This window comes from Lynx rufus, unplaced genomic scaffold (assembly GCF_022079265.1).
Source record: "Lynx rufus isolate CCGP_SWC_20201006 ecotype Redwood Valley unplaced genomic scaffold, mLynRuf1.p SCAF_1, whole genome shotgun sequence".
In the NCBI taxonomy this organism is placed as follows: domain Eukaryota; kingdom Metazoa; phylum Chordata; class Mammalia; order Carnivora; family Felidae; genus Lynx; species Lynx rufus.
Genome location: NW_025814823.1, coordinates 7,808,611 through 7,826,519, shown reverse-complemented (window position 1 = coordinate 7,826,519; position 17,909 = coordinate 7,808,611). Strand labels below are relative to the sequence as shown.

The 17,909-nt window shown below is 42.8% G+C and overlaps 2 protein-coding genes across 6 annotated transcripts in view; one reads left to right on the top strand and one right to left on the bottom strand.

The window, feature by feature from the left end:
* The window catches only part of FLT1 (fms related receptor tyrosine kinase 1), a 177,251-nt gene extending 172,378 nt beyond the window's left edge, over positions 1 to 4,873 (top strand). Inside the window, exon 33 of the mRNA XM_047073320.1 lies at positions 1,767 to 4,873. Within this exon, the coding sequence (XP_046929276.1) occupies positions 1,767 to 1,968 (202 nt within the window). The 3' untranslated portion in view covers positions 1,969 to 4,873. The remainder of the gene's footprint in view (positions 1 to 1,766) is intronic.
* Positions 4,874 to 10,564: 5,691 nt separating this feature from the next.
* PAN3 (poly(A) specific ribonuclease subunit PAN3) overlaps positions 10,565 to 17,909 on the bottom strand; it is a 134,816-nt gene continuing 127,471 nt past the window's right edge. For all 5 annotated transcript variants that reach the window (XM_047078176.1, XM_047078184.1, XM_047078185.1 and 2 more), the window contains 2 exons: positions 15,995 to 16,133; positions 10,565 to 13,529 (listed from right to left, as the gene is read on the bottom strand). In XM_047078176.1, coding sequence (XP_046934132.1) covers positions 13,389 to 13,529; positions 15,995 to 16,133 — 280 coding nt within the window. In that variant the 3' untranslated portion in view covers positions 10,565 to 13,388. The remainder of the gene's footprint in view (positions 13,530 to 15,994; positions 16,134 to 17,909) is intronic.

Below are 17,909 nucleotides of genomic sequence, written 5' to 3'. Positions count from 1 at the left end.
CAAAGCATGCAGGTGACCAGCCCACAGGTTGTAGTTTGCTGATCTTGATCTAAGTCAAAAGATCGCTCCAAATGCCTCTCTGAGTGATAGAAATCCAAAGGGTAGGAACAGGGCCAGGCAAACATCTGCATAGTTTCCTGTTAACATAAGCACAATGATGATCCCAGAGTGGAGTCCCCTCAGAGGGTAACAGATTAGGGGACCCTCACAAAGAATAAGTATACACAGGAGGAAAGGAAGCAGGATACCACAACCTTTTGTTTCCTACTTTGGAACACTTACCTAGATCTTTGTGAAGGAAAACTATTGCACCCTCCAGAGATTAAAAATATAGATAATGCATGTTGGGGAGCCTGGGTGGCTCAGTCGCTTCAGCATCCAACTCTGGGTTTCGGCTCAGGGCATGATCTCATGGTCTGTGAGTTCAAACCCTGAATCGAACAGCATGGAGCCTGCTTGGGCTTCTGTCTCTCTTGTCTCTCTCAAAATAAAAAAAATTTTTAAAAGAAAATGCTGGACGTGTTAGTCCAGAACCAACCTAACTGTGGTGGCGCGTCAGGTTTCCTCATTCTCATCCCAGCTATTAAGAAACAAATGTGAGGGCTCCCGGGTGGCTCAGGGGGTTAAGCATCTGACTTTGGCTCAGGTCATGATCTTACGGTTCGTGAGTTTGAGTCCCGCTTCGGGTGAACTCGAGTCCTGCTTCGATGAGCCCCTGCTCCTCTCTCTGCCCCCACCCTCTCTCCCCTGCAGGCTTACTTGCATCCTCTCTCAACAAACAAACACGAATGGACAAGAGAAGCTTTTCTTTCTTATCTATCTTATGCTGGATGCAAAATACAGAACCAGAAGCAAGTTTCTCCTTTGAGCCTTGCTAGTGACATAGAGTCCCGTAACTTAAAAGCTTTCTAGAACACAAACATGATGGGGAGACAACCGCACTAACCTTTTTGTATGAAGCTCTATTCATTTCTTGATGCTGTTGTAACACTCGATCACAAACTTGGTGGCTTAAAGCGAGAGAAACGTACTCTCTTGTAGTTCTGGAGGCCAGAAGCCCCAAATCAAGGTACTGGCAGAGCCACGATCCCTCTGGAAGGCCGAGGGAGAATCCATTCCTTTTTCCAGCTCCTGGTGTCTCTGGGCATTCCGTGGCTCGTGGCCACGTGTCTCTGCTCCACCTTCAACCCCCCCCCCCCCCCCGCTGCCTTCTGCGTGTGGCTGTGCATCTCCATCATCCTCTCTTACAAGGACGCACGTGGTTGTGCTCAGGGTCCGCCTGGATAATGCAGGCTAAGTTCCTCTTCCGCAGATCCTCAGCTCCACCACCTCTCTCACCCTGGAAGAGAACATTCAGTCCTTTGCCATCTCAAGTGCCATTCACAGGTTCCAGGGATTCTGGAGGCGGGAGCATTTTTCTGCCCACGATGGTAGCTAACTGGTCTAAGGACAGGGGAGGGCCACGTGTGTCCTGGAGGGATTTTCCACCCGTGATGACGGATTTGCGGCATCTGGTCACACGGTCTGCCGCCCCCCGGCCAGTGGAAGACGTCATTCTGCCGAGTGCCACCGAGCTGGGAGTAGAGGGGCAGCGTGCAGCTTTAGGACAGAGGGCATCTGCCCGGAGGTGGGGATGGGGCTCAAGAACCGCCAGCTGTAGAACAGCCATGAGCAAATGACCCGACGGGAGAGAGCGGACAGACATCAGCGTTTGTTTCCAAGAAGTCAATTTTGTGCATTTGTTTTCTTTTCTTTCCTTTCTTTAGCTTGAGAGTGACCAGTAAAAGTAAGGAGTCGGGGCTTTCTGACCTCACGCGGCCTACTGTCTGCCATCCCAGGTGCGGGTACACCAGCAAAGGCAGGCGCAGGTTCACATACGACAACTCCGAGCTGGAGAAGAAGATTTCGTCCTGTTCTCCTCCCCCAGACTACAACTCGGTGGTCCTATATTCCACCCCGCCTGTCTAAAAGTTCGACACGTAGCCTTATTTCTAGAACCACACGAGTATTTATACCCCCTGAAAACTAGCTTTTGCCAGTAGGACACATACATACATGTACACCTTTACCTTTCCACAGGAGCAAGCTGCCTTTTGTGATTTTTCTTAATAAGTGCTTCTTTTTCTTTTTGACTAACAAGAATGTAACCCCAGATAGAGTAATAGTGATAAGTAAAGAACACCACTGGTAAAGCCTCACGTTAATTCAGTGTGTTAGAGAGACCCTTACTTCCAAGCCCAATGACTTACCTGCTCCTGCCCCCGAGACCGCAGGGCGTTCAGTGATTCAGGAGATGCACCGATCATGCGAGGCAGCATGGACTCCACGGGGCCAGCCACCAGCACCCTGGAACCGGGAGGCAAGGAGCCGTGAGCCGGCCCGCGCAGTGTCTCTGGGGTCCTCTAGCAGACGCAACTTCCGGGGAAGGAGGAGGAGAAGGGAGAAAGGAAGAAGCGAGCAAGGAGGACAAAAGCACTGGAGAGAATTGGCGCCGTCCTGTACGGGGAGGGAGTAGGTGAGGGCTGTCCCCCATGACACTGCAGTGGCTTCCGGACCCGGACCAAACCCGGTCCACGCTGAGAACCCACCTTGGGGAGCAGACAGGAGGACAGAGACACGAGGGGACACTTTCTGGATTCCAGCAGGCAAGTAAAGGACAAGCAATATTTTCTTTTTGGCAACTACAAATTTTAAAACGTTAGCTACGGGACTGGATCTATGCCCATTCCCACATATGGCACATTTTAAAATTTCTAGCACGGAGCGTGGTGCTCAGATCTGAGCCCGGACTGCAGGCCCCTCTAGGAATATACACTGAAACCTCACCCTGAGCTCGGCTGGCTCCATGGGCACCATGGCCTTGCACTTAGCAGATTGCTCAGAGTAAGCTCACTGGAACGGGTTTGGTCTGTTAGGGTTACCTGTGGGGCTTTAAGCCACATTTTAAAAAATGTTGTCAGATTCTATTTTGAGTATTAGTATATAATCAAGACACTTTTTTTTTTTTTTTTACACTAACCTGTTTTGTCCAGTTAGTTATAAACGGAAGCTGAGGAGGATGAAAACAAAGAGTCCTGCGGAGGGTTTCCTCTGTACCAAAACCAGGATAGGTGGAGCGAAAGCGGGATGAGCGCAGTGAAAACCCCATCTCTTTACCACCCAAACCAACTCACGGGAACAGTTGGGGCCCAAAGGAGAGGAAGCCAATCATGTTTCCTTTTTCATGGGGGTTCTACAATCTCATGCTGGTCTCCTGGAAAGATGTGTAAGAGTATTAACCAATGTTTATTAAGCACTTTATGCTCCTGGAGAAAAAAGGTGATATGTAGCTTATGCAAGATACTTTTAGAATTGGGACTCAGGATATTAGTTATTGAGCCATCAGTAGGAGAAAAGCCTCTCTTCATCTGCTTTGGCCCTTGCCTTGGGTCTGAGAATGATGGAACTAGGGAGACAGGGTACAAAAGGGTGCCTACTCTTCAGGGTTTAAAGACCCTGGAACTCTCAGCAGGCTCTGATGCTGTGTATTTAGGACGTATGTACCTTCTAAAGCCAGTCAAAGCTGGACAGGTTAACAGTGAATTGCTGCTTCTGGTAGAGACGAGTGTGCTTCCCTTTAGGCAAGTAACTTAACTCTAGAACCTGAAATATAATGGGAGAATCTTTACTTCCTTCCCTGTGTGTCACATTCCTGTGTCAAGGTTCTTAGTCTAAAGAGACGGGACAGTCAGCACAGCCCAAAAGGAAGGAAGCAGGTGCTCCAGTGGGGGTTCTGCTGGAGAAGCGTCTGGCCAGCAGAGAAGTGAGGCAGGCCTCTCCACCAGGACCCCAGTCCAGACAAAATCAGGCCAGGGCCAGAAGAGGGGAAAAGCTTTGTTCTTCCTCGTCTTCATGTGCACAAAAAGCACCTGTGACAGTCGGTGATGGTATCAATCAGGTAACCAGAAGGAGGTTCAACAGGGAAAAGAAAAGAAGACCTCAATCAGCTTTGCCGATTTTTCATACCCGATAAGGATCCAGCAATGAGTGAAAACAAAAACTTAACTATACGTACAATATCTTAATTTTGATAACCTAATTAATTCTTAATTGTTCAAAGACCCTAGTAATATCATCTTTCCAAAAGAAAAAAAAAAAATCTTCAGAATTTATGTTAATTCAGCTGCTTCAAAGACTCAGGTTCAGAGCCTACGTGAGTCCATTGGTCAAGATGGTTCCATCTAGAGTGTCCATCACGGAAAGGAAAATGGAAGGTTGCAGTCACGAGTCCACCCAGTTGCAGCGTGCTTGCCGCAGACTGGTTCTTTAACCAGCACTGGATGTTAAACACTAAAAACTGAAACACTCATTAACCCATGGTATTATTAGAACCATTTGGCATTTATGACAAACATAGTTGGCACAATCCTTTCAGGATTTGTGAGAGCATGTGTGTGTAACAGTGTGGGTGGAACGGGACTGAAACCATATGGAAGTCTGTATCTAGTTAAGTCTAAGAAGCGATGCTCAGACCTTGGTTTTAGCTCGTGAAACAAATTTGACCAAACCCTGAAAAAAATGTTATGTAGGTCTTCTAGCTGTGCCTGGTTTCCCAGCCCGTAAAGAATGTCAAACACGAACAGATACTTGCCAGTCCCTTTTCATTGCAAAAGGAGCGCAACTTGGACTGACAGTGGTAGTAACTGTATGTGTATATACGTGTGTGTGTGTTGTGCGTGACTATTTAAGGAAACTGGAATTTTAAAGTTACTTTTATACAAACAAGAATATATGCTGCAGATATAAGTAAGACTTAATTTGGTCCTACATCTCTAGTCACCATGAATGTATTTTGTATGCTATCTTCATATAATAAAATTAACTTCTGAAAACATCTACCTGTTTTCTCCAATTTGCTTATACGTGGGAAAAAAAAGGGGGGGTGGTCACAGGTTTTTCCTTGGGGGTGGAGGGCCGGTGTCCTGGGGGATCTCCTTAAATACCAGTAGTGAAACACAGCACAAGGAAAATCCAGCAAGCCCTCTGAAGAGAGGGGCAGAGTTTTCTCTCAGTACCACAAGATGCTGCTCTGAGGCATCAGGGTGCTGTAAACAGTAAATCAAAACCACAAACCAGGCACATCGCCCAGAAAACAAAACACTAAAATGAATACAATTAGAAGTGAGATGTACAGACTGAGTACAAGCACTGGCTGCAGATGGAGGTACCCTCAATGAAAGAAGAGGCGGGTTTTCCCCAACACTAATTTTCAGCTAAGAAACGATTACCATAATTACAGGATGTGTGTGTGCGCGCGTCTGTGTGTATATCAGAGGTCGTACACAGGAAACCATACAGAATGATTAGGCAGAAGCCTGAGACACGAGAGCTTCCCTAAGAAAAGTACACTAGCCACATGCTGTTTTCTGTGAATTACGTCGTCGACGCGATCATCACCAACAGACATGGAGTAAGTGACCAACAAATTGTCCTCATAAGTGGTCATACCGTCACCTTCCTGAAAACATCATGCAGAAACTAGATTGGAGACATGTGGGAAAACAGGTCTACTTTTTTGGAGACAAAGGCAAGAAAAAGAAAAAGAAAAAACGACTCCCCCCGGTAAGTTTGTGGTTAACCGAAGAGGGCACACGGCGTTTCATCTTCGTGAATCAGAAATCCTTTAAAAATAGTATCGGTTTTCATAACATAAGAGTAAAGTCACTCATTTAAGCACATGATTTGAAGAATGCTCGAGGAATTGGTTCAGAAATTTTCTCATGACTCTGGAAACTTACAGGACATTTGGGAATTGTTTTTTTTTCCCTTTTCTCCAGCAGAAGGATCTCCCAGTAAGGTTTATCGGACTCCTCAGTGTTAAACATACTACCAGACTTCTGGGTTTCACAGGCCAGGAAATTTTACGAAAATATCCTGGGTTCCAACGCAGGGATGACTAACCTTCTATTTTCTCAACGAAGGATATTTTAAGGGAGAAAAACACAAAACCAAAACAACCAGAGGCCACAAATACCCTGTTCCGTGAGCTGGGTGTGGTACACAGGTGTGTTCACTTTGTGATAATTCATGGAACTATGAACTTATTTGCAAGCTTGTGTGTATGTGCGTACTATTCTTCGATACAAGATTATTAAAAGGAAAAAAAACATTTAATGCCACAGTTTTCACAGATGACCGATTTAAGAGTATGGGCTTCCTCTCAGATGAAAATATATTAACTTCATGTGCCAGCAACTAGTCTAAGTGCTTTGAGGAATAAAACTCAATTTCCAAAGCAATCCAATGTGATTGGTACTATTAGTTATACCCACATCAATGGGAAGACTGAATGAAGTAACCCAAAGAGCACTTCAAAATCTCACCATCACATCTACCACCGGCCTGCACCTGTAGTCACATGCTCTGCCTTCCTTTCTGGATGGTCAATCCAAAACCTGTCCTGGCACGCCTGGATTCCTTCCTGTACTCAAGGACACAACTCCAGCAATTCACTGCTCCCTCACCCCCCATCAATGTGTCCCTCTCCCATCAGATCACACAAACATGCTATTACCCCTCCCATGTTACAAAAACAAACAAAACCTTTCATCCCTACTTGCCTCTTCAGCCACCGCCCCATTTCTTTATTCTTTACAGCAAAATTCCTTGATGTAGTTGGTCTCCATTTCCGAGTTCACCCCCTCAAGTACTCTGAAACCCACTCAAACCTGGCTTTCAGTGTTACTCACTGAAACCGCTTTTGATAAGGTTACCAGTGACGAGTGACCTGCAAATTGCTAAATGCAACAGCCAATTTTCAGTCTCAATCTTTGTTGACTCATCAATTTGACCCTTATTCTTGAAAATACCTTTTTTACTTTGATTCCAGGACATCAAACATTTTTCTTCCTATTTCACTGGTCATTTCCAACCCTCTTAACTACTCTTCTCTCTTCTCTGACCTTTGAGCACTGACTGTTCCAATTACCCCAGGGTACTGTCCTTGGACCTCTTTTCCTCTCCGGTTATACTAACTCCCTTCATGATCTCAACCAAGTTCAGGGCTTTAAATGACATCTGTATAATGACTTGCAAACTACACATACAGAGCAGATATCTCCAAACTCACTTGTATGCCAATATTAAATTGAGCATCTCTTAGGCTGCGGCAGACCGTGTTTTCCAAAAATAGTGGCGACCACAATCTCCCATCTCACATGACCTTTGGCAACATGCTCTTGCCACTTCCCCATCGAATTCTTCTCCCCTACAATCAGACAAGCCTTTGTGACTCACTTGCGATCAACAGAATGTGGCAGAAGTGACACTGCACGGCCCCGAGGCCAAGTCAGAAAAGATCATGCCCTTTCCACCCGAGGCTCCTGGGACACTCATTGTCCAAAAGCTCCCGCTAGAGACCCAGTGGCCGTGACTGGAGAAGCCTGAGCCACATGGTGGGCCCACGTGTAGGTGCTTCCACGGACAGTCGCCAGCTGAGCCCAGCCTTTAAGTCATTCAGTCTGGGTGCCAGATCGGAATGATTTCAGCCCCCAACCACTGAAATTTTCCCAGCAGAGGCCCCAAACATAATGGAATAGAGAGAGATAAGCCATCCCAGCTGTGCCCCGTCCAAATTCCTAACCCACAGAATTCCTGAGAATAACAAAACGGTTGTTGCGTTAGGCCATTAAGTCTGGAGTCACTCATTAAAAACAGCCAGTAGCCACAACAAATGCGTAGTAAACATCTTAAACTGAACAGGTCAGACCAAACTCCCAATTGTCTTTCCTCGCTCCTGTGTCCTTCTTGCCCACCCTCCAAACACACCCTTTTCTAGAACGCTCTCTTCCAATTTAATAGAATCCTCCGTCCTGCCCAGCAGAGGGTCAAAATCGGAACAGTGACTCTGACTTCTTTTTTCACTCCATATCCAATAACCGGGACATCCTTTTGGCTCAGTCTTTAAAACATATTCAGAATCAGGCACGTGGGTGGCTCAGTCGGTTAAGCGTCCCACTCTTGATTTCGGCTCAGGTGTTGATTTCAATTTGTGACATCGAGCCCCGTGTTCAGCTCGGCGCTGACAGGATGGAGCCTGCTTGGGATTCTCTGTCTCCTTCTCTCTGCTTCTCCCCTGCTGACCCTCTCTCTAAAAATAAATAAATAAATTTAAAGAATAAAAAAAGGGATGCCTGAGTGGCTCAGTCGGTTGAGCGTCCGACTGCAGCTCAGGTCATGATCTCACAGTCTGTGAGTTCGAGCCCCGTGCGGGCTCTGTGCTGACAGCTCAGAGCCTGGAGCCTGCTTTGGATTCTGCGTCGCACAGCCCCTCCCCGCCACCGTCCCTGCCCCGCTTGCACTCTTTCTCTGAAAAAATAAACATTTTAAAAAATAATAAGTTAAATATATTCAGAATCCAGTCACTTCGTGCCACCTCTAGCGCCCGAGTCCAAACCCCATCATCTTTCACTTGAAATATCACGAGAGCTCCCTAACTAGTAACCAAAGTGATCCTTTTTAATTGTACCAGGCTATTCTCCTCACAACCTTTCTTCTCTTTTCCATGTAAGCACCAACATGGTCTTACAATGCTCTACAAAGCACTACCCCCTTCCCCATTACCTGATTTCACTTCCTACTTAGTCCCATTGGCCCTTACTCTTACTCCAGTCACATTGGCCTCCTTGCCATTCCTCAGATATGCCTGGCACATTCTCTGACCTGGAATTCTTCTCCTTCCCATATCCACATGGCTGGCTCCTTGCTCAAATACCACCTTCTCCATAAGACCTACTACCCAGATCATCCGATCTGAAATTCTAGCACCACCACATTCCCCACATCGAGAGTTGCAAGATTAGACAAACACAGGATAACCAATTAAATTTGAATTTCACACAAATAACTTTTTAAGACGAACATGTCCCATGAATACTTGAGACCCACTTAACGCTAAAAAAGAAACGACCCGTGGTTTACCTGAAATTCAAATCCAGCTCCGTGTTCTGTATTTTTGTGCGCAAAATCTGGCAACCCTACCCACGTCCTTTACGCTACTCTACTCTGTTTCCATAGCCATTGTTACCTCTTAACGTTCTACACGTACTCTGTCCTCTTCCTGCTAGGATGGAAGCTCTGTAGGAACAGAAAGATTGGTCTGTCATGGTCAGAGTTGTTCTGTTGATTCCTCTAGGGCGGTGCCTGCCATAGAACAGGCATTTGGTGAATATTTCATGAATGAGCGAATCCAATTCATTCATTGCACGGAGTGGGATGTCAGCATCTTGTTCTGGCGAGCCGGTTTCTTAACCACCGTGCATACGGGTTTAACGAGTTTTAAGGACACGAGTTTTAAAGGTCTTTCTTCACTGCCCCTCTTGCCCCAAACTCGTACACAAGGACATTTTACAGACATAGCCCGACTTGTGCACCTGCGAAAGGTGGAAGGAAAGGGGAAACACCTGTTTTTGACCATTCAGAGCACAGGACGTGAAAACAACAGAGCCATTTTATCCCCATTGAACAGACGTAACACTGGCCTAGCTTATGCAACATTTTAATGTGTTTCATGTTTTCTCTCAAGAAATCTAAATCTAAAAGATCCCCCCAAAACATTCTCCATCCTGGGCAGACTGGTCTCCCTCCTTCCCCAAGAACCTACAGTGGTCATTTTGATTTGCCACCAAATCCACTGGGTTTTTTCTTCTTTTTCAAGACGCTTCTACACTTATTCTCGCTCTTCTCCGAATTTCTAAAAGCAACTCACTAGTTCCTGCAGCTAAAAATAAACCCTCCTTCCTCTTTAAGTACCCCTCAATTAGGTCTCCAGTCCCTTATCACTTTCTATTCTGTTTTTCAACTTTTCACTTCAATACAGTACAGGAAATAACCACAATAAACACTAAGTACTCAGATTCAACAAATATTAATGTTTCTGCCATTAAAAAAAATCTACCTTCGGGGTGCGTGGGTGGCTCAGTGGGTTAAGCGTCCAGCTTCGGCTCAGGTCGCGATCTCGCTATGCTATTCCTGAGTTGGAGCCCGGGGTCAGGCTCTGTGCTCAGGCCAGGCCTGGAGCCTGTTTCAGATTCTGCGTCTCCCTCCCTCTCTGCCCCTCTCCCGCTAGCACTCTTGTCTGTCTGTCTCGCTCTCAAAAATAAACAAACATTAAAAAAAATATTTAAAAAAAGAAAAAAAACAAAAACAAAAACGAACCTACCTCATGGTCTGAATAATGTTTCTGGAGGACGTGGGGGGAAGGGTACTCTTCACCTGTATGGTAAATTACCCAAGTACTGAATCAGAGGCTAGCCATATCTTCTTCTGAAACTACACTGTAAGCCATGTGTTATATAGAAATGTTTGGGTAGAACTATGTACTTTATAAATAGCAAGTTCTGGTATCTGCATTCTCAGTACCCAAAATAGATCCAAGTAGGCATTGAGCGGGTATCTGGTAAACTAATGAATAAACCTGCCACCAACAATTCCTCCAAACACACAGGAAATGTTCGGCCTTTTAAATCCTGGACATAAGACAAACTTAACCTCGTGAAATGAACTGGTACCCCCCAAAAGGACAAACTTCTCTGTAATTCTTTATTAAAAATATTGCTGTACACATAGAGACTGAAAACAGGATTAAAGATGAATAACCCATATTGGGGTCATGACATTAGAACTTAACATACTGGTGCTTTTAGGGAAGTTGTTGACATCCAAACCACAGAACCAAGGTCAAAAGCAAAATACAAAGGTACCCTCAAAAATATTTACAATGAAGTAAATACACTAACAGAATTTAAAATAGGTACAAAAAATTGAAATGACCAACGTTACATGATTTCAAGGGTTGTCCTTTCTGTGCTTTGATCTGTCATAACAGGAAGGTGTGGGAATTTTGTATCCTTAATTTGACTACTCTCAGATATTACAATCTTCCTATGAATTAAAAAGACTAACTTTTAGACAACCTCTTAAGTGGAATTACACTATGGAAAAGAGGGCTCCCCCAAAAAACACCTAAGCAGAACTAATAAGAGTTCTACTGGAAACCATTCCCAATAAAAACTAAATGAAAAATAAATATAAAACAAAGCTTAAAAAAAAGATGTATTACCTGACACCAACTGTTTTCTGGCCGACAATATTTACTCATGAAAACAGATCAGCTGTCCACCTTTATATTCAAGCCAAGTCCTGAGGTTACTAGGGGCTGAAGCAAACTAGCACTTAGGATGCAAACATTCTTGGGTTTGTGATTTGAACCTGCCTTGCAGAGGGAAGTTTGCTGGTCGATACAGGATGAGAAATTCAAGCCCTATTTTACCCCTGCCCTTCCTTATTAGCTTTCACAAAACATTGGTCCACAAATTAAATTTTCAAAAAGTTCCCAGACCCCAAAACTAAAATAGATGATCCCCTTTCATTTTCAAAGAAAACAATATTGGAAAAAATCTCCAGCCCGCTTATAAATTAAGCATTTCATATTTCTTCTAGAATACAAGTAGTTCTTTTTTGTACAAAAGAATCACAATATGATTTGTCAAAAAACATATAAAAAGACAGCTGCTCTTCCTCAAATACATGAGCTAATGATAAAAGACTTTTGCATGTTAATGTCTCCAAGTTCTGGTTCCTTTTACATAAAAAAAGAACATTATGGTGGCAAATGTTAATTATCCTTTGAACAGTGAACATTATGTTCTCGTAAAATCCATCCAGATCAAATGCAGTAATTGATTTTCTTTTGAACTCAACAACTGATGCTACCAAACGTGGACTCAGACACACTTGTTAAAATGTGGAAAGCATGTCTTTAGTCTTCAAAGCTTTCAGGTGAAGAGAGGTGTTTTTTTCTTGATGCAAATCTCAAGGCAGAGAAAATCATTTTAAAGCTTATAAAAAGTGGACAGAGAAATATTAAAAACTTCTCTGAAAACTACAAATATGAGCAATTATTAAAATTGAAGACCGTAACATCAGTTGCAAGTGCTTGGAAGTCTTTCCTGACCTTCTGAATTTCCACGTTTTCTTCATAGTTGCATGGTGAGCACCCGGTGCTAGTAAAACATTCAGTGCTGGGAAAGGAGACAGAGTCTTCATTACTGTGTTTTTGTGAAAGAAAACTCCTATGTATTTGGCAGTCTTCAGTATCAAAGAGTAGGTGTGTCATTAACTAGAAATTCCACGAATACCCAAGTTTGGCAACAACTGCACGTCCAAATATTAAGAAAGTTAAGAGGAGGAAAATTCCAAACTTTTGAGATTGACTTATTCAGGAATATCCCACATAGTGAAGTTATTATCAAAAGTACTATTACTTTGGGCTAAGCAGTGACTGCAAAGGCACAGCAGATTGTTATCCCTCCAGATTCAGGCTGTAAAACTTCAGAAAGCTCTCGATGCCAGACCACTGCTGTGTTTCGTTCACCTTCCGAACAGTGTCTCTGTGTCTGTATCCAGTGTAAAGTACCATAATAAAGCTGTGGTTCCGAGAACAGAACTTTATACAAAAAAAGCAAACTGGAAATAATCTAAAGCAATATACTCCTGAACTTCAGGCCTTGAACGCAATTTACCTTTTTTCCCATTAAAAAAAAAAAAAAAGTTGCATAAATGTTAAGTATGTCTGACGAGCAGGGAAACACCTTTTTAAGAAAAGACTCTGGATGAATCTGGAGCCCAGAGCTCTGTGTGCTCCTGTGTGTAAGTTCCTGTGTATCCAATCCTTAGTCATAAAGGATCTAAGTCTACTAATAGGGGAGTTCGTATCCAACAATCCACTGATCTCTCTTTTGTCTGGTCTTAAAAACAAAACAAAACAAAAACCCAAAAATCTCCACTTGAACTAACAGCGGTGGCATACAGAGCTTGCGTCCAATACTCTTACAAGGATTATACACCATACGGTGCTTCTGTGAAACCATTTACCTGGTCCATTACGTCCGTCAGGGCAACCCATCCCCCAAAGAGCAAATTCTGCAACCCTCAGTGACAAAAATGCTGCCCATCATTGTTTCCCAAAAATGTCCTTGCAAACAGTTTCCCTTAATACGTAAGTATACAATGTGGCAAAAGTTCCAGGATCAGAAAAAAGTCTTTAAAAAATTAAAATTAGTGCATATACAAGTGGAAAAACACGACAGCTGGAACGCCATCCACCTGGTGGCGCTCCTTGATCTAAAGTATTCTTCACAGATCCGGCCCCCATGGCAGCCACAGCTCTAGGCTAAGTGGGACATTCTTCCTTTCGAGTAGCAGTGGACCTGACCGAAGTGCAAGCAGCCTGCTCATGTCCTGTCGGGTTTCCCAAAGGTGGAAGGAGAGGATGAGACCAGTTCAGCTGGAGTGCAATTTGCTATCGGGTAAGGTCCTCAGCCGGGTCCTGCGTGCTTTTTCAGCCAATACTACAACTGCCCATTCGCAGCTGCAATCAGTTCCTGGAAGGTGTTTTCAAAGCAGCGCTTTAAGTCACTGTAAGTCACCACAAGTACGCTCTTCTCGTCTCTGGAAATGAGGCTTATTTTTTCTGGCACGCCAGCATCTAACTGAAACAGACGGAGACACAAAATACGAAGTTCATACCAGGCAGAAGACAGTCCACTTTATCTATTTTAGGACAACTTTTGCCACACTGACAAATATTTTAAAAATTCCTGTGCTGTTCCCTTCTAGATACACACGCTCGTCAGTGTGCACACTTCTCCACTAGGATGTTTTTTAAGCAGTCCTGTGTTTCCACCTAGCTTCCACACTTCATACTTGTTTGCATTATATTCCATCATTTAATTATTCCCCCAATACTTTCCGTTTTTGTCGTTCTGTTTTGTTTTGTAAAGTAAGCTCCACGCCCAATGTGGGGCTTGAACTCATGACCCAGAGATCAAGAGCCACATGCTCTACCAACCGGGCCAGCCAGGTGCCCCAATATATTCCAGCTTTTTGGCACGACGAATTCTAGTGCGACGAACACACTCGTCTACTTAATTTTTTTCTTCCGTGGGATTACTTCCTTAGGAGAAATACTTACAAATATCAACAATGAGCCAAAAAGTACAAATAATTTTATAGCTGAACACATAGGGCTACACTGCTTGCCAAAGTATCAGAAACCACTGATTTATGAGTTGTACCAATTTATAAGCAGCTCCATATCAAATGCACGCCTTGATATTTTTATTTACATTTTCAGGTATTACCAGATGTTTTCATACATTTACATATGTTACTTCCACTCGTGGGAATGCCAGTTTATGCTCTTTACCCATTTATCTGTCAAGATTTGGTAGTAATATTTTAATGAGGTCTTTATAAAGCATTTATACTAATCCTTAGTCCATCAAATAAATTATCTTGTTAGGTTTTCCCTTTTTTGGGTTAGTTTTCAATGTACAATTTCCTTCCTTTTCACTAATTCATTCATTAAAATGTTTACAAGTTACTAATTCCGAATGTTCAAACTTTCACATCACTTTACCAGCTTAATTTGTTGTAATCCCCACCAAGATACGCTATGTAAAATTTTAATTTTTAGATCACCAATATGGCCATCCATGCTTTTTAATTTGCTACACTCTTCCCAAACTTAGAAAATTACCCCATTTTCAGATTTGGGATAAATTTTATTTACTCCTAGTTATTCTATGAAGTCAAACAGAATTTTCAAGTTTTTAATTATCCTCACATTCATTAAATAATCTTCACTTCAGATACCTATCTGTCCATGGCTTGATTTCACAGGATCTAGCTGTCAGTTTAACTAGCGCTACGTATTTTTAATTACTGGTGCTCTGATACATGGATACCATTTTCTAAACTCTGGTAGAATTATTCTCCACTCATTGCTTTTAAGAAAAATGTTTTCCCCTTAAGGGAAAGGGCAAACAAATACATGTCATGCTAGATTAGTTCAATGGTACATTCAGTTTGTTCTGTCTTAATGTCGATTATTGACAACACTCTCTTTAAAGGGTTTTAAGGAAATTCAAACAAGGCAAAGGAGTGCTTAAAAATGAAAACCACATTCTCCCTGAACAGTTAGCACACTGAACACGAACAATTCTACACCACGTGCCATGAGGCACTTTCTCCTCTAGTACCTGTAATTTAGGGACAGTTTAGACCACGGATCAGCAAATAAACTGACCAGGGGTCAGTTTCCATAAAGATGGCCAGACAGTAAACGCCTTAAATTTCAGGGCCGCATACAGTCTCTGTCACATATTCTTTCTAGTTTTGCTTCTGCTATTTGTTTTCAGTCTTTTGAAAATGTAAAAAAAATTCTTAACTTGCAGGCGCTACAAAAAAACAAAAACAAAAACAAAAACAAAAAAAAAAACGCAAACAAAAACAAAAAAACAGGCTGTCTGTCTGCCCAGTTTGCAGACCCTTGAGATTTAGATATAAACCTACATACAAAGACTAATGTTTACTTCGGGAGACCCATTCTACATTCTGTAATTCCAAGTAATTCATAAGGAAAATGCATTCCTTCCTTCCTCTGTGAACCGTTTCTCTCCTAGCCCTTTCAAAAACAAAAGTTCACCTCTCCAGTGAATTTATGACGTGTCTCCATCTACTTAGTTCATGTCATCACCTAATTCTCCACTTAGAACACTGGGCCTACTGTGCTTTTATTATTGTAATATTGTATTACTATGCCCACAGTGAACAGTAAATGAACAGATACCATGTAGGGACATCCAACATGAGACTCACAAGAAAGCAATTCAACTGTTAAAAAAATACTTAAACATAAAATTTTTGTTTTTCCCACCCACTGCTTTTGTGACGTTTTATCACAATAAGATCCACAGTGAAAAAGTCTATAATTATTCATGAAGATGTCAAAAAGGCCTGCCAAGTCTAGAAACTGTTATTAAGTAGATACACCTAATAATTATTAATAAAATGTCTTTTGGCTACAGAGAATACATCTAACTTCTTAAGTCTCTTAGTATTTATAGAAAACACAACTTTGCATTGTGATCTTAAAAATCCAGATACAAATTACCTTGTTAAGACAAGAAATGATATGACTGAGGTCAATCCAAGGGGCACCCGCTTCTGTCACCTGATGGAAAAGATGATCCCTAAAGAGTTTCAACAGATAACGGTCTCCAGTCTCCGACCAGGTAGGATCCTTCTGAAACCTGGGGGAAGGTAATATTTTACCTCAGTAACTCATGCTGTATGCCACATGGCTATGTTGATTCTTCAGACTCAACACTAGTTTGATTGTTTTCTCTGATAAATAAGTTAAGTACCGTTTGTGTGTCTGTGTCCGTGTATGTAGTGTTTTACAGGTTTTTTTTTTTAATCCTCCAAAAGTTCTAGGGAGGCTAAAAAAATTGGCCTTTTTCAAATTATATGTGCCAACTGCCAAATATTAAAAAAATAACTTCACGGGGCCCCTGGGTGGCTCAGTCAGTTAAGCCTCTGACTCTTGATCTCGCCTCCGGTCTTGATCTCACAGTTCGTGAGATCGGGCTCTGGGATGACAGCAGGGAGCCTCCTTGGGATTATCGACTTCTCCCTCTGCCCCTCCCTTGCTTGGGTGCTCTAAGTAAATAAATAAACTTTAAAAAAATAATAATTTCATAGAACATGAAAGTACATGAAACCCAGTTTCTATTTCTTAAGGGTAACCGACCCTTACACACTCCTATTTTATAATCACTTCCTTAGGTAAATGGAGGGAAAAGAAAAGGTCTTTAAAAATCTTTAGAAATAAGTTCAAAGAGATTATTCTTTTCCTCTTCTCACCTTTAGGATATAGAGTAGAGAGGTAAGATCAGATCTTCTACTTTACTGGCAGCAAAAAATAGAAAAATGTTTAAGGAAACAAAAAGCGGGTAGATTTTTGTTTCCTACCATCATGAGCGGATGTGAGAATGAGCTGTGAAGAACCAGAGAACTGACCAGACGATCAGTTAGTGTCCAGTGACCTCTGGAACTTACGATCTAGTGAGGAAAACAGATGTTCAAAGAACCAAAACATGTTTTAAGTGCATTATTCTGATGATGCCGTTAAGAAAAAGGGAAACGGTACGGAACGTGAATTCACCTAGGAGGACAAAGAAGGCTCTCCAGAGGAAGCAGTGGATGTTCCTCCCAGAGGAAGGACACCCTAGTCAGAGGCATCAGTATTTGCAAGGACAGAGCATGCCGCACTTCAGAAACTTAACAAAGGTCAGTGTGGGTGGAAGGGGCTGAGGGGAGGAAAAGAGAGAGGCCAAGAGAGGGACAGAGAGTAAGAACAAGGAGGGGGGAAGAGAAAAGACCAGGGCAAAGAGGGACAGAAGGCAAGACAGGGGAGAAGAAAATTAAAAGAAAAAAAAAAGACATATCTGAAGCAAAGATAAGAAGAGAGAGATCAGGCTATGCAGTCTTGGTTAAAAAACTAGGTGTTTTCTAAGAACGAGATGGAGGGGCACCTGGGTGGCTAAGTCAGGGAAGCATCCTTGGCTTTGGCTCAGATCACGATCTCACAGTGTGCAGGGCTGCGCACTGACAATGCAGAGCCTGCTTGGGATTCTCTCTCTCTCTGTCTCTCTCTCTCTGCTCCTCCCTCCCACACACTCTTTCTCTCTAAGTTAATAAATAAACTTAAAAACAGATGGAAAGCCCACCATTTGGGTTTAAACACAATCCTAAGAGTTCTGCAAAGATCACTCCAGGGACTGTCCATTAAAACGCTAATTAAACACATCCATTTATCTCTGTTTCCTCTCAAAACCCCACCAAATTGGCAATGAATGTCTGATAAAGGATATAATAAACACACAAGGACAAAGTGATCAGAAGCAACAAAAGAAGAAAAATCCACAAAGAAAAACTGGAAAGGTGAAAAACACGCTGGTAAGTGGTATGATGGTCTGACTTGAAGAAAACTGACCGCTAATGCTACAGAAGGCACAAGAAGGGAA